This window comes from Anomaloglossus baeobatrachus, chromosome 5 (assembly GCF_048569485.1).
Source record: "Anomaloglossus baeobatrachus isolate aAnoBae1 chromosome 5, aAnoBae1.hap1, whole genome shotgun sequence".
In the NCBI taxonomy this organism is placed as follows: Eukaryota; Metazoa; Chordata; class Amphibia; order Anura; family Aromobatidae; genus Anomaloglossus; species Anomaloglossus baeobatrachus.
In genome coordinates this window covers 257,378,956-257,402,664 of record NC_134357.1, presented here as the reverse complement: position 1 = coordinate 257,402,664, position 23,709 = coordinate 257,378,956, and the positions used below count along the sequence as shown (strand labels likewise).

The 23,709-nt window shown below is 44.7% G+C and overlaps 1 protein-coding gene across 1 annotated transcript in view; it reads right to left on the bottom strand.

The window, feature by feature from the left end:
- LOC142309937 (T-box transcription factor TBX10-like) overlaps positions 1 to 23,064 on the bottom strand; it is a 136,880-nt gene extending 113,816 nt beyond the window's left edge. Inside the window, exons 1-3 of the mRNA XM_075347405.1 lie at positions 22,904 to 23,064; positions 11,754 to 11,961; positions 10,177 to 10,278 (exon numbers count right to left, since the gene is read on the bottom strand). Of these exons, the coding sequence (XP_075203520.1) occupies positions 10,177 to 10,278; positions 11,754 to 11,961; positions 22,904 to 22,925 (332 nt within the window). The 5' untranslated portion in view covers positions 22,926 to 23,064. The remainder of the gene's footprint in view (positions 1 to 10,176; positions 10,279 to 11,753; positions 11,962 to 22,903) is intronic.
- Between the last annotated feature and the right edge of the window lie 645 nt (positions 23,065 to 23,709).

Sequence of the window (23,709 nt, the reverse complement as noted above, 5' to 3'; positions counted from 1 at the left end):
AATCTGTAATAGGCTTCCTTTATAGTGTGGAAATAGAATAACTTCCAGTAATTAGCGATGAGCGAACCCGACACAGGGTGTCTGAGTATCGGACCCAAACACCAACTTTTTAAAAAAAAAGTCTGTCTCGAAGTTTGGTGTTTGGGTACTGTCATACATTAATAAAGTTTGTTGAAAGACTGCAGTGCGGCCAATCAAGTTTTATTGCATGCAGAAGTTGTCTGTCAGCTGCTGTGACCATTAAAGATAAAAAAAAATGATGTGCTCCTGCCTATTTTTGATAACCAGCTCAAGTAAAACAGGCAACTGCAGGCTGGAACCCTCTCCGTAGTCAACTTTACCTTGGCTAGTTGTCAATAATAATCCCAACCATTTTTTAAAATTATTTAACTAAATTTTTAAAAACTACGTGGGCTCTGCCCTATTTTTCATAATCAGTCAACGTAAAACAGACAGCTGGGGGCTGATATTATCAGGCTGGGAAGGCCCTTGGTAATATGGCCTTCCCCAGCCTAAAAATAGCAGTCCGCAGCCACTCCAGAGATGGGGCATCCAATACATATGGCAATTCTGGCACTTTGCCAAACTCTTTATGAATGTACTGGTGCTTTGGCAATGGTAATACTTTTGAGGTTAATGTCGGCTGTGAATTGACAGCGACATCAAGCCCAGAGGTTAGTAATGGACAGGCGTCTATTAGACATCCCCATTACTAATCCAACAAATATACAGTAAAAGAAAACCACACAAACAGAGAAACACTCCTCTACACTCCTTCATTCACCAATTTATTAATGAAAGTGAATTTCTACTTAATCCAAATGTCCCACAATGTCCATCAAATCCTATGGAGCTGAGTTCTGAAAACTTTCTCAGAACACAGCTCCATGGGTCACTGTTGGTCAGCGGCAGCCCGGAATTTCTCGCCCTCAGTAATGTAAAATAAACATAACCGGCAGAAATCAATTATTTAACCTCTTCACAACATATGACGTACTGGGTACGTCATGCATCGTGTCAAGTTAATCCCTGCCTGCTGCCGCGGGTAGTCGGCTGCGATCACTGCACATATCAGCTTATTTAAACAGCTGACGTGCGGAATACAGGCACAAGTTGATTTGCTAACTACTCGTGGCTGTTAACCCCTTACAGTGCGCTATGAAAATGTCACAGCACGATGTAACAGCGGGCCGCGGTAAGCATTTACTTACCCGGCTCCATCGGAAGTCACGTGATCTGATTGTGGCGCCCTGGCAAAACCAGGTAGTCACAAAAGTTGTCCACCCTCCTTGTTACCACCAAAAACCTACACCCAGGTACAACACACAGGCATTAAAGCCTAGCCACCCCCTCATGATAATAAGGACACACCAGTGGGTGGGATCAGGCAGATGGGAACGCCCACCTGGGGGTCCTGAGGTGTCAGGGGCGGGAACACAACAGAACAGTCTAGTTTACACCTCAGTTAAGCTCAGACAGTCAAGTGGAGCAGTCTGACACAGGAGTAGGACAGTGTGTGAAGTAGAAGCTGAAGGGAGAACAGCTCTGACAGTTGAGTCAAGCAGTAGTAAAGTGCAGACTATGGAGTGTAGCCAGGGGTAGGGGCCCTTGGACTCCCCGGCTAGGTGGCAGACAGTGAACAGGGCCACAAGTGATGGAGATCTAGTCGCGGGAGACCTTAAGTGGACCGGGGCAGGGTCATAACCCGCCGATGCCGACAGCGGCAATCCGGTCCGGAGGCCATGCACAGATGGGGTGCCTGGACAAAACGGAAGCCCAACGCGGGGATTAGGGTGTCCGTCAGAGCCCACAGAAATCCCAAGGGTCAGATTGCGGGCCACAGCTTCCAAACATACACAGTACTGGGAGTGGACGTCTCCGTTCCATGCGAAGTCGTCTGACAGAAGAGACAAACACAGAGTGCAGGAGGAAGGGACACCTTTTCACTAACTCGGGTGTGGGACCCGAATACACCCTCCAATGGCAGCCGATCACTGGCAACTTGGTTTACCACTGGACTTGTGTGAGAATACTAAACTGTGGGTACACCATTGATCCCCAGTCCAACCCGGCACGCCACCTCCAGCAGCCATTACTCCCGTGTACCGACCATGGGCTCCGGGACTTCGCCTCCCCTACCCGTGGAGGAGATCCCATCTTGCTGCCCCGCTACACCAGCCCCGGGCACCCCATCACCAGGCAGCGGCGGTGTCACCATCCCTCACCGCAACCCACGGGTGGCGTCACCGACACAACAAACCCCCTGTAAATATTCCCCTTTCCGACGGTTGTGAGGACGGGCAGCCGTTCGAGCCCGGGTCCGGTCACCACTCGAGCTGCAGCAACGAACCCGGATCCGAGCGAGCCCAGAGAAGCAGCAGCAGCCCCCGCCCGCAACAACCCGAACCTGGCATCACGAACAGGATTCCTACCCCATCTGTAGACTTTGATGACGTGCGCCTTGCTTTGAATTGTAGACCGTGAACTGTTGAAAATTTTGAACTGCCACCATCTTGCCCGCCATCTTTGACGCCAAAACAACAACGCCGTCATCCTCTTCCACGAAAAAGGCGCAAAGTTGAAGCCCCGCCCCCTAAGTACGTGGGCGGAATCCGGTGACTCCCAAAGCAGGAAGTGCAAAGGACAGTGGGTCCGGCGAGACTACTGTCGAAATACCAAGGGGGAAGACCAGAAGAATGTTGGCACCTGATGGCGATGGTGGAGCGGTGGCTCCCGCAGCGGTGCAGGATGTCTCAGCGGTCCGGCAACCAGCGTGTGAAGGGTCCCGTTCCCAGGACCACCGACTGGATTGAGGAGCAGACGGAGAAGATGTTCCGAAGAATCCAGGCCCAGGCTCACTTCATCCTGACGAGGTGGACGACCGAAATGAAGGGCCTGGCTGCAGCTATCTGAGCACGCGAGATGGAGATGGCCTCGGATGAGTGGGTAAGCAGTGACCCACGCCCCTATGTTCCCCAGGAACCGAAGGGTCTGGCCTGCCCCCGTCCGCCACGTCGCCTCCTTCGTCGCCCGTCTCCACGGCCAGTGCCCCGATTGACCCGCTACCCCAAGCAGTGGCAGCGAAACCCTTCTTATCTAAAGAGGAGGACCCAGCAACAGGGACCTCGGGCCTGGCCTGCACCACCGATCCGGCACCCATCTCGGCCCCGAGCCAGGCCGCAACCCTGACGACATCCTATCCGGCCCCGAGCCAGGCCGCAATCCCGAGGATGTCTTCCCCAGCTCCGGCAGTCCGCCCGGCCGCAACAGTGATGACGTCGGCTCCGGCAGTCCGCCCGGCCGAAACAGTGATGACGTCGGCTCCGGCAGTCCGCCCGGCCGCAACGGAGGCGGCACCTGACCGGAAATGTACCCCAGCCATGGCGCCAGCCGCTCCAAAGTACCCCATCCCGGCTGTGGAGCAGCCGGGGTGTACCTGCAGAGAGGCGGAGCAGGCCACTGATCGATGGGGCCCACGGCAGAGTGAGAGGCCGGTCGCGACAGCGGGAATCCGGTCCGGAGGCCGTGCACAGATGGGGTGCCTCGACCATAGGACAAGGAAGGTTGCATGCCCCTTGATAATCAACCAGCAGAGGATTAGGTTTCAGGCCTTGTTCTCCAGAAGCCCAGAGAGCGAAACGGAAGCCCAATATGGGGGATAGGTTGTCCGTCAGAACCCACAGAAATCCCAAGGGTCAGATTTTGAGGGCCACAGCTCCCAAACATACACAGTACCGGGAGTGGACGTCTCCGTTCCATGCGAAGTCGTCTGACAGAAGAGACACACACAGAGTACAGAAGGAAAGGACACCTGTTCACTAACCTGGATGTGGGACCCAAATACACCCTCCAAAGGCAGCCGGTCTCTGGCAACTTGGGTTACCACTGGACTTGTGTGAGATTACTGAACTGTGAGTACACCATGGACCCCCGGTCCAACCCGGCACGCCACCTCCAGCAGCCATTACTCCTGTGTACTGACCACGGGCCCCAGGACTACGCCTCCCCTACCCATGGAGGAGATCCCATCTTGCTGCTCCGCTACACCAGCCCCGGGCACCCATCACCAGGCAGCGGCGGTGTCACCTTCCCTCACCGCAACCCACGGGTGGCGTCACTGACACAACAAACCCCCTGTAAATATTTCCCTTTCCGACGGTTGTGAGGAAGGACGGCCGTGCGAGCACGGGTCCGGTCACCACTCGAGCTGCAGCAGCGAACCCGGATCCGAGCGGGCCCAGAGAAGCGGCAGCAGCCCCCGCCCGCAACATGATCACGTGGATCCGATGGTTGCCATGGTAGCACAGGGTCATGTGATGACGCCTCTAGCTATCATGAGTAAGTTCCTCTTACAGCCGGCAGAGGGCTGTTTGTCAGAAGAGAGCTGCTTTTGTGCACATCCGAGCAATGCTGCTCTAATCTACAAGAAAGAATGAGCGATCAGACTGCTGATCATTATAGTCCCCTAGGGGTACTAGTAAAATAAAAAAAAGTAAAGAAAAGTTTTAATAAAAAAAAAACAACTAAAAGTTCATATTCCCCCTCATTCGCCCCATTGAAAATTAAAGGGTTAAAAAAATATATACAGTATATATATATATATATATATATATATATACATATTGGATATCCCCTCATTTAGAAACGCCTGATCTATCAAAATAAAAAAAAAAATCAATCTGATCAGTAAACGACGTAGCAGCAAAAAAATTCCAAATGGTAAAATTACGTTTTTTGATCACTGCGAAATTTGCACAAAATGCGATAACAGGCGATGAAAACAGCGCTTCTGCGCACAAATGGTACTGTTAAAAACGACGGCTCGAGATGCCAAAAATAAGCTGTCACTGAGACCCATATCCTGAAAAATGAGAATGCTACGGATCACGGAAAATGGAGCAAAAAGTGCGCCTTTTTTTGGACAAACTTCTGAATTTTTTTTAACCCTTTAGATAAATGTAAACCTATACATGTTTGGTGTTTACGAACCCGTACTGAACTGAGGCATCATACCGACACATCAGTTTTACTATACAGTGAACAATGAATAAACTATCACATAAATAATCATGCAATCGCACTTTTTTTGCAATTTGTTTGCACTTGGATTTTTTTTGCCATTTTCCAGTACACTATATGGTAAAACTTATGGTTTCATTTAGAAGTAGAACTTGTCCTGCAAAAAATAAGCCCTCATATGGCAAGATTGACTGAAAAATAAAAAAGTTACGACTCTTGGAAGAAGGTGAGTGAAAAAAACAAAAACGGAAAATCGCCCGGGGGTGACAGGGTTAACAATGGACAAAAAAGTTGTGTATGCACAACTTTTGTTCCAATGGATCTCTACAGGATCCGATTTAATGGATGACTACTGGGCACATTAACTAAGCCTAAGAATGGTTATACAGTATGCTACAGGTATATGCCTATGGTGAAAAACCTAAAGGCAAAAAGTCTTGTAAATAGAAAAAAAAAAATATATACCATATATATGTTAAAAAAGTTTAATAAAAATAGGGATGACCGAACCTAAGCTGTAATGTTTCGGGTTCTTACCAATCACCGGCCGTCTGGGTCTGGATCAAAAGAAATAAACACAAACACAGAAAAATCCTTTATTTGAAATAAAATATGCACACCCACTTTCACACATTAACCCCCATAACACCTCTGTAGGTTTGACATAAACCACAACGACATCCCATTACGATCCTGGCTCTGCTACATCCAGAGGAAGCAGTAATGGGAAACACGACCGATCGCTACAGCCTCCAGGACACACTGAGGCAGCAGGGGCCAAGCTGTGAGAAGCGGTGATGTCACTGAGTTCACCAGAGGTCACAGCCAGGCTCCCAGGGTACCAAGTGTGACAGCTGGTGAACCCACTGCCGGATTGACGGACCCATGGATTGCGGGACACAGCAGTCCAGTAATCTGGCTGTCAGGTTACAGATGTTAACCTTGGGGGCTCCCCCCACTGCCTTCAGTGAACTCAGTTGAACTCACTGCCAGATTGCAGGACTGCTGTGCAGCCATGTCCCGCCATCCGACAGTCCTGAAATCTGGTAGCGGGTTCAACGGAATTCACTGATGGCAGCGGGGAAGACCCTAGTGTAAATGTCAATGTTGATTACGTCGGACAGTAGGAGTATTTTTGGGGTCAATAAAGGGATGAAAGAGGGTGTGTGTATATTTTATTTCAAATAAAGGATTTTTCGGTGTTTGTGTTTATTTCTTTTGATTTACAGGGTTAGTAATGATCTTATAGACACCTCACTATTACAAACCTAGGGCTTGATGACAGCTGTGACTTTTGATAAATTATTCACATTTGTCATCAACTCCATACATTACCCCGATTTCCACAGCACCAGGGCACTTGGCAAGAGCCAAGTAAAATGACAGAATTAGCCCATCTAATGTGATGAGCCAGTTCTGGGGCGGCTGTGGGCTACTATTTTTAGACTGGGTGGGGCCAATAACCATGGTTTTTCCTACCCTGATAATATCAACCCACAGCAGTCGGCTTTACCAAGGCTGGTTATCAAAAATGGGGGGAGACCCATGCTGTTTTTTATTTATTATTTATTTAAGCAATTTAAAAACAAATGGTGTTGAAGTGCTCTATTTTTAATGACCAGCCATGGTAAAGTAGAGCCCTGGGGGTGAAGCCTATAGCCATCTATTAAGCCTGAGTTGATTATCAAAAATATGGCAGGAGCCCATGCCATTTTGTAAAATTATTTGTTTATTTCTTTTTACACTACACTACCATACAGCAAAATGACTGCAACCAATCACATATGCTGACACAGATGATGGGGAACGTGTATAGCAGTTTGCAACCAATCACAGATGCTAAATTGAAAGTAAAGAAAGAATATGCCACACTACTGGGATCGCCAATATAAAATGAACATATAAACTTTATTTTACAAAATGTAAAGAACACAACAATCCAAAGATGACAATCGTTAAAAATATTTAAAAAAGGCAAAGAAAAGGCTTATGATGACTTCAAATAGATTTGCCCTTCATTCGGCTTACACCTAACTTAATAAGAGGATACTATGAGATGACATTGAAAGTTGGTACATCGGTGTGTAAAAGACACTTATGAATATAGTGAATAGATATGAAGAATGCCTGCAAAGATAAACAATAGACCTATATAGCAACATAACTAAGAGGTCCTATAGTTGTGTATAAGATCAGTCAAAGCCACAGGCGCTACACCACAGGTGTTAAAAATACATGGGATTGACTGTATACTAAGGATATATACCAGTGTCTGATGTCGTCTGTGCATGGTAAAGTACAATGGACAGCAAAATGAGAAAACTAAGGTGGAACAAACTACCCAGTTGTGATAGGCGCGAACCGGACTGTAAAAGTCCAGATCTACGCGGTTTCAAAGGTACATGGGTGCCGGACCAGGGCCTGAGATTATGGCCCTGTTGTACACTGCTCCTATGGCCTCTCCTTCACTTCCTGGGCCGCTAATTATTGCTCATTCGTATGCACTGCTTTTCCCACTCACCAGTCGTCCCAAAGTCTGTAATTGGTTGCAGTCAGACGCACCCCCCAGCCTGTGTGACAGCATCTGACTGCAACCAATCACAAGCATTGTCTGCAGGTCAGTATCGTGGTATGAAAATAAATAAATAAAATATTTGGTGTAAAGTCCTCCCATATTAAGATACCCAGCACTGATAAAGCATACCACTACAGGCTGCAGCCCCCAGCCGTGCGCTTATCTTGGCTGTGTATCAAAATAAGAGGAACCACATGCGACTTTTTTAAGAAAATAAAATTAAATAATTTTAAAAAAGTGCCGGTTCCCCCATCCCCCAATTTTGATCCCCTGCCATGATAAAGCGCGACAGCTGTTGGCTGTGTTGTGAATATCATCAGAGATGGTGCTGTTCCCGGGAGTGTTTCTGGGCTCCCTCTGGTGGCTAGTGCTGGTAGTGAATCTGATTCTGCATCTGTTGCTCAGACAGGTGTGGGAGATGATTACTGTTTCAGTAAGCCTATGGAGTCCAGCCTGGGGGGATATAGGAGGGCAGTCTCTGTCTAACCTCTGCTGGTGATAATTGTTTCTGCTCCATGTGAATAGGCCTTTTGTCTTTCCCTGTGTGTTTTGTTTTTGCTTTTTTCTCTCCAGGAATGATTTTTTTCGTTTCCTTTCATCGGTTTTGTTTCCATGTCATCCTGAGTCTGCAGCTATGCCTGATAAGTATTTTTGTTTTTTCTTCCTGAGATTTAATTAGTTCTCATGTATATGGCTGTCCTTTTGTTTGCAGTTCATGGGAACTGTGCAATCTCAGTGGCTTTTTCCTTGTGAGGGATTTTTCTCTTAGTCTGGACTTGGTTAAGGGCTGAATTTGCACTGAAGGGCGTTTCTGCTTAATCTAAGTCTTTTCCTAAATCAGTGTTTGAGAATATCGCCTTTTGTTTCTTGCATAGGAATAAGTGTTCTTCCTGCATTATTTTGGAGGACAAGATATTCCTAGCAAGAAAGGGAGTTTGTTCCCTGTCAGATCTGGAGTTTGTATTTTTGTATACTAAGAAATGAAGAAAAACGGAGGCACTCACCGATTTTGTAGAATTTTCAGACGTGAAATTTATTTACGCATAGGGGGATCGTTTCTGGAGAGCGTGTGTAGTAAAGATCTTTTCTATTATATTTGCATTTTTTATTTAAATATATAAGCACAAGAGTTTCTGATATAGTGGGAGGAAGATCGTGTGATCTTAAGTGAATTTTTTATTATCAGGTGTAGGTATTTTTACTGGCTGCAACCTATCCTATACTTTTGTATCTAGCTAGCAGGGCCTCACTTTGTTTAATTTAATATCTTCCATCTGTGTGTTGTTTTTTCTTACATCACTGTTGTTATGTGTTGGAGGCTTTTGACTTTCCTTTGGGGCTGCTCTGAGGCAAGTCAGGATTCCTCATTTGAGGTTAGTTAGTTCTCCGGCAGTGACGAAGCGTCTAGGTTTGTTAGGAACGCTCCACTGCTACTTCTAGTTGTGTTTGTGAGTTAATGGATTGCAGCCAGCTAAGTTTCCAACTACTCTTGTGCATTATCTTCTACCATTTTTTATGGGATTTTTATAAGATTTTTTGCGGTCTCCTAACCATAACAGAGCTGGTATTCTCAGACTGGAGAGGCCCATGCTTATTGGGCCACCCAAGCCTAAAAATAGCAGCCTACAGACACCTAGGATTGTCGCATCCATTAGATGCAAGCCCAGCGCTTTACCTGGCTCTTCCAGATTGCCCTGGTGCAGTGGCAATCGGGGTAATAAGGGATTAATAGCAGCCCACAGCACCACAAAGCCCTAGATTAGTAATGGCAGGCAAATTTGGAGATTAAATTTTGGCTCGGTATCAAAATTGGGGGTATTTGACGTTGTTTTTTTAAATTATTTATTTAAATAATTAAAAAAAAAAAGCCACATGTGGTTCCTCTTAGTTTTATACACCGCTATGATAAGCGCACGACTGGGGGCTGCAGCCTGTAGCCATATGCTTTATCTGTGCTGGGTTTCATAATATGGGGAGACCCTATGCCAATTTTTTTTATTTATATATCATGATAGACAAAACAGTGCCTGTGATTAGGATCTGTCAGCTGACATGCTGACACTCAGTGTGGGGGTGCATCTGACTGCAACCAATCTCAGGCCCCAGTGGGCGGGGAAAGCAGTGCACATGCAATGAACATAATGTGTGGTCTAGGAAGTGAATGCACGGCCCGAAAGCAGTGTACAGCCGTCTCGGAGCCTCGGTAAGTACAGCATGCTTGCTCCTATCCCCCTATCCCTTCCACCATCATTTTTAATCACCGGATTCTGGTCCCTATAGACTTATATGGGGACCGGAATCTGGCCTGGAACTGAATTTTAAAAACCGGATCACCGAGACACGCCGGTCCCAGTTATCTGCGAGTCTGCTCATCATTATCTTCCATATAGTGTTGAATAGACTAGCTCCTTCAGGTGGAGAGCCCCAAAGTAGTAGATCCCTTTATGATGTCCAAATGGCCCAGTATGCCCTTTCCTAAGCTGTATCAGAATGGAATCAATGTATAACCATACCAACTTACTGTACTACAAATTAGCCATATATCTTCTTAAATCATGGCTTTTTTCATTCTTTTAATATACCTGTATCGCTTGTCACCAACTGGTAAGAAATCAAGAAGAAGAGAATATTCTGCAGTGGGATCCATTCCCCAAATACGAACTTGGAAAAGTGGAAACATTCTCCTAGGTAAGGAAGATATAACATTGTAGAAAAAATTAATAGGAAAGCAAAATAAGCATAAGATATAAATATATTAAATATTTTTAATGATTCTATATTAGTTATAATTATAAACGGTGTATGGCGAATGCTTGTAAGTCCAAAAGCCACTCTGCTCCTGTCAGGTTATTAAGAACAGAACTGTTGCCAGTGAAATGGATGTTTGCCTCAGATAACGTAACATCTAGTGTCACGTCCCGGACTAGTCGGGTCGTCCCAGGTACACCACAACACCACACCCCCCTCCCAGTTAGGTAACATTAGCCAACCTAAAAACCTTGTCACCACCCTCCAGGTTTGATGTCCACACCAGGGGGGCGAAGCCAGGCGGTCAGCTCCGCCCACCGAGGAGTTCACAGGCCTGGAGGCGGGAAAACAAACACACTAGTTCAAGTGCAAGTCGAGAGCAGTCAAGGTCACCGGCAGTTCTGTGTCCATGCCCTGATAAGAGACTACCTGGTGGCTGGGTCGGAGCCCAGCCGCCATTAGCAAGGAGGCAGATGGTGGTGGCCGCCTGCAGGAGACCGGGAATACGACCGGTGGAACCGTAAGGGACCAGGACAGGGTAGTGGCCTGCCGGAACTGAACCGGGGAACCAACTGGATACCGGAGCACCAGGCAGGGTACTCAGACCCAGTACAAAGCCCTGAACCGACAGGACCGAGTCGAATCAACTGATTGCGGACTGGACTTAAGGACCTATCCCATACAAATCCCTTTAGAAGACATTAGCCCAACCATACAGGGTAAAGCCACCGCCAAGGCATAGAGACCCAAAGGGCCAGCGTCTGCGGGCAAACGGGCTCCTACGGCATATACAAGTGGGGGAGCAGACTACCAGTGTCTAGGCATAGGAGTCAAACATTTACATACAGAGGTGCAGGAGAAAGGCGGAAACCACCAACCTATTCTGGGAGAAGCTGCAGCCGGCTGCGGGCCCCGTTCATCACTCCGTTTGGTTTACCAGAGACTCCAGTGTCTTGTGTCAGAGTGAGTACACCAGTGCCATCAGACACCGCACCGCACTGCACCACAACACTTCACCCTGCACCCCTCGTCTACCGGGCCCCGGGCCCAACACCCCCTACCCACAAAGGGGTCAACACCTAGCTGCGCCCTTACACCGCTCCCGGGAGCCCCCCATACCTTCACCGCAGCGGTGGTGTCTACAATCACCACAACCCGTGGGTGGCGTCACAAACTAACATCCAAAACCAAACCACCGCGACCCCGGTCGTGGAACTCACCACCCAAATCTCCGCGTGTAACGCCAACTCCCTTGCAGAGGGACGTGACCCCCGGGTCCGTGAGAGGCTCGAGCCACCACCCGCAGTACGAGCACGGATCCGAGCGGCTCGGCGGTTGCAGCCGAGCCTGCAGGGCGGTACACTAGCCTAGATCTTGCTTTCTAATTGAAATAGCAAAATACTTTTCTCACCTTCCTGCTTTAGTCACAATCATCTCTGTTCCAAGGCTGTTAAATGTTTCCCAGAGTGCAGCAGTCTCCAAGCTGACCATAATACCACGTAATGCAGGGTTCTTTCCAGAGACGTCGGTCTGTGGGAGTCGAGGAACATCAGGAATGCTTGAGGTCCAAGGACCAATGTCAGGGGTTCCAAAACAAGCCGAAGGAACGTTGTGTGCATCTGAAAGAAGCTTAGCGTGAATAAAATTGAAGGTCACTCAACAGATAACACCCATTGTTATTGTTATTTCATTGGGGAACCATTAGGCAATTGTTCCATGAGCACAATAAGGTAATTTAGTGTTCCCATTTTATGGACACAAATCCCAATCTTGACCTACAGCACCATAAGGATCTATGGTGTCATTAGATCCGGTCATTAAACCTGCTGCTGACTAGAATATTTGGTCTTATAAAGGCACAAAATATGGCATTTTATGTGAAACCAGTCTTATTTAGGGAATTTAGTGTCTACTAATCACTTAGCAATAAAATTGCTTTCTGCAAAGATTATGTGAGCCATGCCGTAGATTTATCATACAATAGGATAAAGAGTTGCACACTAGTCACAATGTATAGGGGAATGATGAAAAGCAGAACTGCTATGGGAATACTAGACTGAAAAATACAATGAACTATCTGAAAAAGTGAAAAACATGAAAATGGAATATGCATAACTGCTATGAATAATAGGAATATGAGCTGTTTAGCCATTGTATTGATCAATGCAAAAGAGCTCAAAACCAACGCCAAGGTAATCTCTATTTTTGGGGTCCCTAGCCTATATGTAACCTCACCCATAGCAGTTTTGGTTTTCATCATTCCCATATACATTGTGACTTGTGTGCAACTCTTTATCCTATTGTATAGTTATGTTTTTGAGTCTTGCACCATGTTCACACTATTGGTATTCCAGACATACATTCTTTAGGTAGATTTATCATAGTGAATGATAGGTCCTGTCACCACCATATACTGATGCCAGCCATTTTAAAAAAGGTTTTCCCATGAACAAAGTTCATTTTAATCAATAGGTCTTGGAATATTAATAATTTCCACAATTCAACTTGTTTAAAAAAAATATTCCTGTTCTCAGAAAATCTTATATACTGTATGTGTCCCTGCTATGTACTGTGTAATGGCCATGTATGACCGTACAGGGACACGGTCTGATCATACCACATCTGGGCAGGGTAGGAAGTCAAAAAGTATACCGACATTACAGCACAGGATCACAAATAATTATTTATTTGAGGTAAAATATTTTTAAAAACCAGGAAGGGAAATATTTTACCTTTACCTCACAAAAAGAACCAGTTGTGATCCTATCTGTATACTCTTTTTTGCGTCCCCCCTGCCCAGATGTGGTATGATCAGACCATGTCCCTGTACGGTCAGACACAGCCATTACACAGTACATAGCAGGGCCTCATATATAAGATTATCTTGGCACAGGAAAACGTTTTTTAAACACATCCAACTGTGGAAATTATTATTATTATTATTATTATTATTATTATTATTATTATTATTATTACAGGATCTATTGATTAAAATCAACTTTAAAATTAACTTTGTTTGTGGGACAACCCATTTCAGGATGCAGCAGTTTTTGTTTTATTCTGAGAGCCTTTTTTTATTATTTCTGGTTACTGACTTGTATGGGTCACTAAGTTAATTTTAAGTATATATTAATTCTGCAAAATAGTGAAATGGTAAAAAATGTACTATTTAGGGGAAAATATTTACAGTTATGCCAGGGATAAAAGTGGGAGACAAATGAAGACCCCACTCTTTTGATGCTGTCAATGATATTAAGCATGGTATTAAGCAGCGAGTGCCTGACTATTCAATATTTCAAAATTTACAGAGGATTAGTTAGACAGCTAATGCTTAGTGATGAGAGAGTGTGCTCAGCACTCGATTGAGTATCCTGGTACTCAGACATCCCGCTTGAGTCCCCACCCTGCATGTTTTGCGACTGTTTTTCAGCCACTAAACATGCTGGGATTGCCTGCCAATCACAGTAGTGACATAGCCATGTTAGCTACTGACATTACTGTGATTGGCCTGGTGTATTGCGTTTTGGGTCCATATAAAACACCATGCTCGTCACACTGTACCCGGAAATAGTGTAGAGAGAAGTTCTGCTGGAGAAGGGATAGTGTATAAGAGCAATTCTAGCCTTACAGTCCTTGCTGATGTAACCTAAAAAAATCTATCATTCTTTAATACCATAATATCGCTTTTAGCTTTATTTAGTGTAGGGCTAGCTGCTGGAGAAGGAATAGTGTATTATAAGCATCTAGGAAGGGATTATAGCCTTACAAACCTTGCACCTGCTACATAAAAAATCTATTCTACATTGTGTGCAGAATTATTAGGCAAATGAGTATTTTGATCAAATGATACTTAATTGTGCATGTTGTCCTACTCCAAGCTGTATAGGCTTGAGAGCCAACTACCAATTAAGTAAATCAGGTGATGTGCATCTCTGTAATGAGGAGGGGTGTGGTGTAATGACATCAAAACTCTATATAAGGTGTGATTAATTATTAGGCAACTTCCTTTCCTTTGGCAAAATGGGTCAGAAGAGAGATTTGACGGGCTCTGAAAAGTCCAAAATTGTGAGATGTCTTGCAGAGGGATGCAGCAGTCTTGAAACTGCCAAACCTTTGAAGCGTGATCACCGAACAATCAAGCCAGATGGATGGGCCAGAGGCTGGATCAGTAAAGGGCAGAGAGCTCCACTCCGACAGCAAGGTGGAGGTGGGATACTGGTATGGGCTGGTATCATCAAAGATGAACTTGTGAGACCTTTTCAGGTTGGGGATGGAGTAAAGCTCATCTCCCAGACCTACTGCCAGTTTCTAGAAGACAACTTCTTCAAGCAGTAGTACAGGAAGAAGTCGGTATCGTTCAAGAAAAACATGATTTTCATGCAGTACAATGCTCCATCACATGCATCCAACTACTCCACAGCGTGGCTGGCCAGTAAAGGTCTAAAAGATGAAAAAATAATGACATGGATCCTTGTTCACCTGATCTGAACCCCAGAGAACCTGTGGTCCCTCATAAAATGTAAGATCTACAGGGAGGGAAAACAGAACACCTCTCAGAGCAGTGTCTGGGAGGCTGTGGTGGCTGCTGCACGTACGTTGATCGTAAACAGATGAAGCAACTGACAGAATCTATGGATGGTAGGCTGTTGAGTTTCATCATAAAGAAAGGTTGCTATACTGATCACTAATTTTTTGGGGTTTTGTTTTTACATGTCAGAAATGTTTATTTCTAAATTTTGTGCAGTTATATTGGTTTAACTGGTGAAAATAAACAAGTGAGATGGAAATATATTTGGTTTTTATTAAGTTGCCTAATAATTCTGCACAGTAATAATTACCTGCACAAACAGATATCCTCCTAAGATAGCCAAATCTAAAAAAAAAACACTCCACCTTCCAAAAATATTAAGCTTTGATATTTATGAGTCTTTTGGGTTGATTGAGAACATAGTTGTTGATCAATAATAAAAAAAACCTCTAAAATACAACTTGCCTAATAATTCAGCACACAGTGTATTCTCTAATAATACTGCTCTTAGCTGCAATTGTTATAGGCAGAGCTGCTGGAGGAGGGATAGTGTATTAGAGGCATGTAGGCAGTGATTATTGCCTTATATTCCTTGCTGCTGTTACGTTTACCCAAAAGTCCTTTTCAGGGATAAATCAAATCTTTTCTATTCTCTAATAATACTGCTCTTAGTTGCAATTAGTGTAGGGAGCACTTCTGGTGAAAGAATAGTGTATTAGAGAAATGTAGGCAGGGTTTCTAGCCTTACATACCTTGCTGCTGCAACGTAATCTATTCTATTCTATTATAATAACTCTCTGTTCTGAATTAAGTGTAGAGCAAGCTACTGGAGAAGGGATACTGTATTAGAGGCATCTAGGCAGTGATTATTCTCTTACATTCCTTGCTGCTGTTATGTTAACCCAAAAGTCCTTTTCATGGCTAATTCAATTCTATTTTCTAATAATACTGTTCTAACTGCAATTAGTGTAGCGAGAGTTGGTGGAGGAGGGATAATTTTGAATTAGATGTAGGGTATATTATTTTATAGTCCTTCTATAGGTACTGTATACTGCTGCTGTAACCTAACTGCGTTGGTCAGGGCACAGATTATGTTATGGGACATATTTTGGAGTAAGGCAGTGCCAGAACACAGGGAAATATAGTGGCGGCTGGAGACCAAGAACTGCGAGATGGCCTCCGCCATGAGGTTGCAGAACACCTCAGTGTCCACATGCCTAAAGGTAACATTTCCAGGACAAGCAGACAGGATATGCAAGCATGTAGCACCCTGTGTACTTTCTTTTTCCATCTCCACCTGGTCAACATACAAAGCTTCCTCTTTAAAGGGAACCTGTCACCAGTTTTTTGGCCTATAAGCTGCGGCCACCACCACCAGTGGGCTCTTATATACAGCATTCTAACATGCTGTATATAAGAGCGCAGGCCGCTGTGAGAACATAAAAAAACACTTTATAATACTCACCTAAACCAGTCACTGTGGTGCTGGTTGGCCCGGTGGGTGGCGCTGTTCTCCAGGACCGGTGCCTCCTCTCTCGGCCATCTTGCTCCTCCGTTTTCTAAAGCCTGTGTGCATGATGCGTCCATGTCATACACACTCACCGGCACTGAGGTCCTGCACAGGCGCACTAGAATACTTTGATCTGCCCTGAGCAGGGCAGATCAAAGTACGCCTGCGCAGGACCTCAGTGCCAGTGATTTTATTATAACAGCAACACACAGCGCAGTAAGTAACACATCACTGGAATCAGGCTCTCAGTCCCTACAGATCTCAGGTTATCTTAATGAATTAGGCCCTTTGTTTTTACTCATAATAAATTTCTTTACTATTATACTGTATGTGCATCTTAAGTCTTATACAATAGAAACCTAGCCCCTTCATGCCCTATAATTAATTGGTTGTGTATGTCCATTTGATACATCAGCAGACATGTGCAGCTAACAGGTGTGGACCACTTAGGTTAACCCCTTATATGTGTGCGTACACTGCGTTTTTTTTCTGACCACAAAGATGCAGCGTTTTTGGCCCCAAAAAACGCACAAAAACGCATCCACAGGAAAAACGCATAAACAAACGCATGCGTTTTTGTGCATTTTTTGCTGCGTTTTGATGCGTTTTTTGCTGAGCTTTTGTCTATTGCATTCAAAGGAGAAAATGCAGTGAAAAATGCCAAAAGAATTGACATGCTGCATCTTTGTGGTCACCACAAAGACGCAGCCAAAAAAAACTGCAATGTGCGGACAGCAGAAATGAAATGTCATAGACTTTGCTAGGGAAGGAAATTAATGCAGTTTTGAGACCAAAACTGCACCCAAAAAACACGCAGATGTGTCGTACAGGGTTATGGGGTACTCGGTCCCGGGCGGTGTATAACTGGGGAATGTCACTTTGGTGGCCGTTGCCCGGTCCCGTGCCCTGGGTGCTTTTTAAAAGGGAGGATTATTTACAGGGGATTTTGAATAAAGTTCACATGTGACACCACTCTCGGTTTGCGGCTATAGGGATGGAGCCGCCACTGCACAGTTCTCACTACTGGGGCTGGTGTTGGTGGCAGCCTGGATGTTAGGCCCTCTGCAAACAGGGCCGGGGCCCAGAGGATAGGCGATGCAGATGGGTGTTGAAAGAAGGCAGGCCACACAAGGGGTTTCAGTGTAACTGGTTATTATACTCACTGCAAGCTGATACTGGTCACCCGAGGCCAGCTAGTCTCAACTGCAGGTCCCCTTTGTCCCAGTGCCTGTTTATTGACCTGGTGGCTTCTTTCCCCTGCACCTGTCTTTGGTTGGTGGGTCCCCGTGGCTTAGAGCGGCTGGGGGTGCCCTCCTGGTTGTCTTTTACAGCAGTCCGTATGACGGTAGCGTGAACCCTGTGGGGTTGGAGTCTCTGGTCCTGTCCCCGGTTCTCCCGTTGCTACTGTGTCCCAAACTTCAAGATCAGTGAGGTCCTTGATGGTCCCATCACTGTGCAGATTTTATCAGGTCTTCCTGGAGTGTTTGCCTGCATCTAGGATTCTGTGTTGGTGCGTAGTTCCGGGAGTACTCCACCGTACTTCACCAGCAACTAACCGCCTGAGCCCTCAGGTCACTGTTCACTCCTGACGGTCCATCCTCTCTCTTTCACTGTCCTTGTGTCCACTGTCTGCCTCTCCCACCTGGTCATCTAGTGGACTGGATCGGCTCCACCTCTTGGCGGTCATCCATTGGTCCAACCCTAGCCTGGTACCATTCTATAGGGGGTTATGGGGAAAAACAGGGATTATCTGGAGTGTTTGGCTGTTACCGGCACTGGTCTTCTGGGTCCCTAGGAGGTAGGCCCTGCATCCTGGTGGGAATGCAGTACCTTGTAGCTCCCTGATGGCTTCAGGGGCGCTACACAAAAATGCGACAAAAAAAGCAGCGTGCGCACATAGCCTTAGATTAGTCAAAACTCTGACAGCGGGATCTAATCTTCTCCAGCAGGGATCATGCTGTTCCCTGCTACCATCAGAGGCCCTGTGATGCATTCACGGGGTGCCAATGAGTTTCCATGGTAGCTTGGGGTCAGATGATGACCCCTGTCACTACCAGTACTTGTTTCCTGTGAATGCCAGCAGAGACGGCAATCACATGAGAGCAGCATTTCTGCTGATCATAGCGATGCTGAATCATCACTCTGATTAACACAAGCGATCAGACTGTGCAGTCATAAAATCCGCAGGTGGACTAGTAAAATCAATAAAAAATGTTTAAAAAAAATTTGTAAAAATAAAAACAAATAATAGTTCAAATCACCTTCCTTTTGCTCCATTAAAGATAAAACAATTAAAGAAATTTGCATATTTGGTATTGCCGTGTTCAGAAATGCCTGATCTATCATAGTATAAAATCAATTAATCTGATTGGTAAAGGGCGTAGCGAGAGAAAAATTCAAAATGCAATAACAGGCAATCAAAAGGTGTGTGTGTGATCTGCTTCTCCTGCACCTGTGATGCTTCCACATTAGTGGGGGTTTAGCTGTATCCTGGTAGAGCATTAGCTTTTGTCCTGGGCGATGTACACACTGCAGCCCAACTTGCTGTGAGTAATACTTAATTTTTGAGGGACATTGTCCTCTTTTTGTTGCTATTTTTATATTTAGTGTAGGGACTTACAGACATGAGGTCCCGTGACGCGGGTTGTAGGCTTACGTTTTATGGCCATAAATACCAACAAAAACCTCATATTTTTTGTACAGGATACAGCCAGGCCCCTTTCTGTTGGGCCTTGCATTTTAGAGTGTCTGTCCGTGCATGATACACAGTGGGGTACGGCTTGGCAGCCCGCCTGATCTAATAGAAGGGCGTCACCTAATAGGCTGCGGGTTTGTGACTGTGCCATCTGCATGTGTGAACAGCGCTCTATGCAAGCCACTAGTGTGCAGTTTTATCATCTAGCATTCGCCCTCCTCCATTCCATGGAGGTGTGTGTGTGATCTTCTTCTCCTGCACCTGTGACGCTTCCACATTAGTGGGGGTTTAGCTGCATCCTGGTAAAGCATTAGCTTTTGGCCTGGGCGATGTACGCACTGCAGCCCAACTTGCTGTAAGTAATAATTTTTGGAGGACATTGTCCTCTTTTTGTTGCTATTTTTATATCTATCATAGTATAAAATCAATTAATCTGATTGGTAAAGGGCGTAGCGAGAGAAAAATTCAAAATGCAATAACAGGCAATCAAAACGTTGCATCTATCCAAAAATGGTATAATTAAAAACAACAGCTCAAAACATAAAAAAAAAATTCTGTTTTGTATTTCACCACTTAGATATAAGTAAAACTTTACATGTTTTGAAGCTATGAACTCGTACCAAACTGGGGAATCATATTGCTAGGTCAGTTTTACCATATAGTGAATACAATAAAGAAAAAAAAAACAATTAGCAATTGCAGTTCTTTTGCAATTTCACCGCACTTGGAATTTTTTGCCCGTTTTCCGGTACGGGGCAGAATGAATGGTGTTGTTCAAAAGAAGAACTTGCCCTGAAAAAAACAACCCCTCATAATGGTATATTGACGGAAAAATAAAACAGTTATGGCTCTTGGAAGAAGGGGAGGAAAAAATGAAAACGAAAAACAGAATCTCCCTGGGTGGTGATATAAGGGTGATATAAGCTAACCAATTGGCACCAATGTTACCATATTAGTCTAAAGGTTAATCATTCGTCAGTTGAAATGTAATAACGAACCATTGTTTTGATTCAATTTGTTTTTATTGATTTTCAAATGTAGGTTGGGTATAAACTAGAAAAGTAGTATAAAGCGCCATTGTCTGCAAATAGGTGGAATGTGTTTAGACTTTCTCCCTGATAATGGTAAGTTCAGATCTTTCTGTAAAGAACAATCCCAGGACAATCACGAGCTTCATTATAGAGAGGACAAGTTCTAGAATAAGTCATGAATGTAGAACATGCTTTTCATCCATTATAATTTTTGGACTTCACATTGTCAAGTACAAGATGTAATAACTAATGGTTAATCAGTGACTACATTAGGCTTCATAACTGAGGCTGAGATTCATTTCAACTGCATTTACTACAAATAGTGAAATATCATACATAAGAACCAGTGTAGAATCCATGATGACATTCAGATTCTCTATTTAGACAAGCTCTAGAATAAGAGATGAAAGGAAAGGGTTAAACTTGCACTGCCCATTGTAGAGATATGAGAACAAGATTCCTTCAAAGCGATTTATTATCCCAACGCGTTTTACAGTAAACTCCTTCCTCACACGATGTGATTTATCCCTTAGGAAGGAGTTAGTTTACCTTGAAACGCATTGGTATTAATATATCACATTGAAGGAATCTTGTTCTCATATCTCTACCCTAGGCTGCACATTTTTAACCCTTGCCTTTCATCTAATATTGCATATGCTAAGGGTCTGCAGCAGCCATCTAGATGCTTCTGTAGTTGTAAGAACATTTCCTGTTTCTTGCATCATACTTGTACTCCAGATAAGACCCTATTGTGCTCCTCATTTTTTAGTTTTTTTAGCTCTAGAATAAGGCAGAAATGTAGATTGAATATACCGTGTTTTTCCAAAAATAAGCCCTCCCCCAAAAATAAGCCCTAGCAGGGATTTTCAGCATTTTCGGAGCAAGGCTTAAATATAAGCCATCCCCCGATAAGCCCTAGTCGTGGATCAATAATGAAGTGTCCGTGCAGCTAAAAAGGTTACAGATACTGCAGGACACTTCATTACAGACAGCGGCACCCCGCAATCACTCACCCGATGCTGAGCGGCAGGACCTGTAGCTATCGCACACCTGCACACATCAGATCTCACACACACACAGTCAGATCTCAAACACACACACAAACATCGGATCGCTCACACAAACAGATCGCACACATAATCAGATCGCACACACAAACATCGGATCGCATACATACTCGCCACATGCAGAGACACCGATCTCTTCTCACCGGCAGAATCCTGAGAGGCAGTCCGGTGGAGCGCAACGAACAGGACCTGTGGCGGGGCATGTGACTTGCTCTCATCATTCCCTGCGGCGGGACACGTGACTTGCTCTCATCATTCCCTGCAGCTGGAAGCGCTGGATGTGATGTGATGTGTGCGCATGCGATTGGCTGTGTGTGTGTCTGCGATAAGCTGTGTGTGTGTTTGTAATCGGCTGTGTTTTTCTGTGATCGACTGTGTGTATCTGTGATCAGCCGTGTGTGTCTACGATCGGCTGTGAGTGCCTGCGTTCGGCTGTGTGTGTGTGTCTGCGATCGGCTGTGTGTGCCTGCGTTCGGCTGTGTGTGTCTGCGATCGGCTGAGTGTGCCTGCGTTCGGCTGTGTGTATCTGTGATCGGCTGTGTGTGCCTGCATTCTGCTGTGTGTATCTGTGATCTGCTGTGTGCCTGCGATCTGCTGTGTGTGCCTGCGATCTGCTGTGTGTGCCTGCGATCTGCTGTGTGTGTCTGTGATCTGCTGTGTGTGTCTGTGATCTCCTGTGTGTGTCTGCGATCTACTGTGTGTGTCAGTATATCAGCTAGCAGCAGTGGAGGACGGCGTGCAGCACCGACCGGAGATCACAGGGAGGACCTGGGAGCCACGCAGACATTCAGGTCTGGTGAGTATGAGTCTCCTGGGAAGTGGGGGGGTCTGTTTTTTTGGGGGGTAAAGTTACCCCCCAACCGTGTTTCTCCAAGAATAAGACCTCCTCCAAAAATAAGCCCTAGTTCTTTTTTGGGGGGGACAAAAAAAATATAAGACAGTGTCTTATTTTTGGAAAAACACGATATTGCTCCCTACAATTGGAATACACAAAGCGGTATATTGGTATACTGTATATATGAAAACTGTTGTTAAGTGAATTTCTACATAACACTTCTTAATGGAAACAACAAGTTCTAGCACAAACCATGAATAAAGAGTAGACACTTAATTCACTATATTTTTAACTATATACCCCAGTGAACCACAAAGCGTATGTAACAACCAATATAAAGGCCATGACCTCATATATCTTTATTATGAAGGCAATAAGAAGTAGGATAAACTATTACTATAGAGTAGACGTTATATCTAATGACCAATATATATACAATGGCCAATATTTAAGACAGTCCACTACATGAAACATAATCAAGATAACAAGCTCTGGGATAAGCCATGAATATAGAGTCAACACTTCATTCCCCAGAATTATTGAACACACATGGTCTTAAACCATATATTTAAGAAACCATGTACCATCCATGACTAAATGAAGCTTCATCATGAAGATGGCAACGACTTATATTAGCCATGAATATATCATAGATATTTAATTTGTTATAATTTTGGACTATACATAATATGCCATGTAGGTAACCAATGTAAGGTCCATGAATACCTGAAGCTTCATCGTGGAGACCATCTCTACAGAAACTATTGGACTACATATAGTGGTATAATACATATTTAGCAAGATTCATAATTCCAAAAAGCGTAGTGGAAAAATTGGCCATACACATTTTGAAAAATATATATTGTCTATAAAGACGACATCCAATATTTCTTACCTGGTGAGTGCGAATGGTGCATTGCCACTTCAGTACAGCTCTTCTTTGCCCTTTCCAAACTTGTGGTCTCTCCAATCCTAGAATGATCCTCTCACTTTCATTTACACTGTCACTTGGTATTTCTTTCCCCTGTCTGGACACTGTGGTCTTGGTGTGTCCTCTCAGCCTGTCCTCTAGACCTCCCCTCTTTCTGTCACTTTATGAGCATCCTGCTGTGACTTTAGATATTCACTTGAGGGCCACTAGGCCTTCTCTGAATATCAAAAATGTTCTTCAGGGTGAAGTTCTAAACGCAATCAATGACTTCTAATGAGATTATTGTTTCAGTGTCAACACCTGCCCATATCTGAATGTTAAAGATTTACACACCAGTGCCTGGACAGTCCCCATGAGTCGAAGGAGCAGTTCGCAATGTACACACGTCAGGCAGGTGCGCTCTCATTCTGCCCCTAGCAGTCTCTCATCCATCTTGAGTCTGCCACTTGCAGTCACACTATGTAATAAGTTCCATTAATCTCTCCCTGACAAGTGTTGATTAATGAGGACTGCTTCCGACATCAAGGGAAAAAAAGAAGGTGCAGGGGAGGACAGGCACATTATACAGTTGTTATAATCAAATGGCTATAGCACGCTAATGTCTTACAGGAGATAGGTCCCATCAAAGTTCTGCTCTCCCATCCCTGAACTTGTCACCCCATAACCGCAGGAACTTCAAGAGTAGAGAATAGTATAGAATAATTGTATGTCTTAAAGATGTAAAAAGAAAACATTCATCACTTGGAGTGATGCCGTTCAAGTGTTCTTGG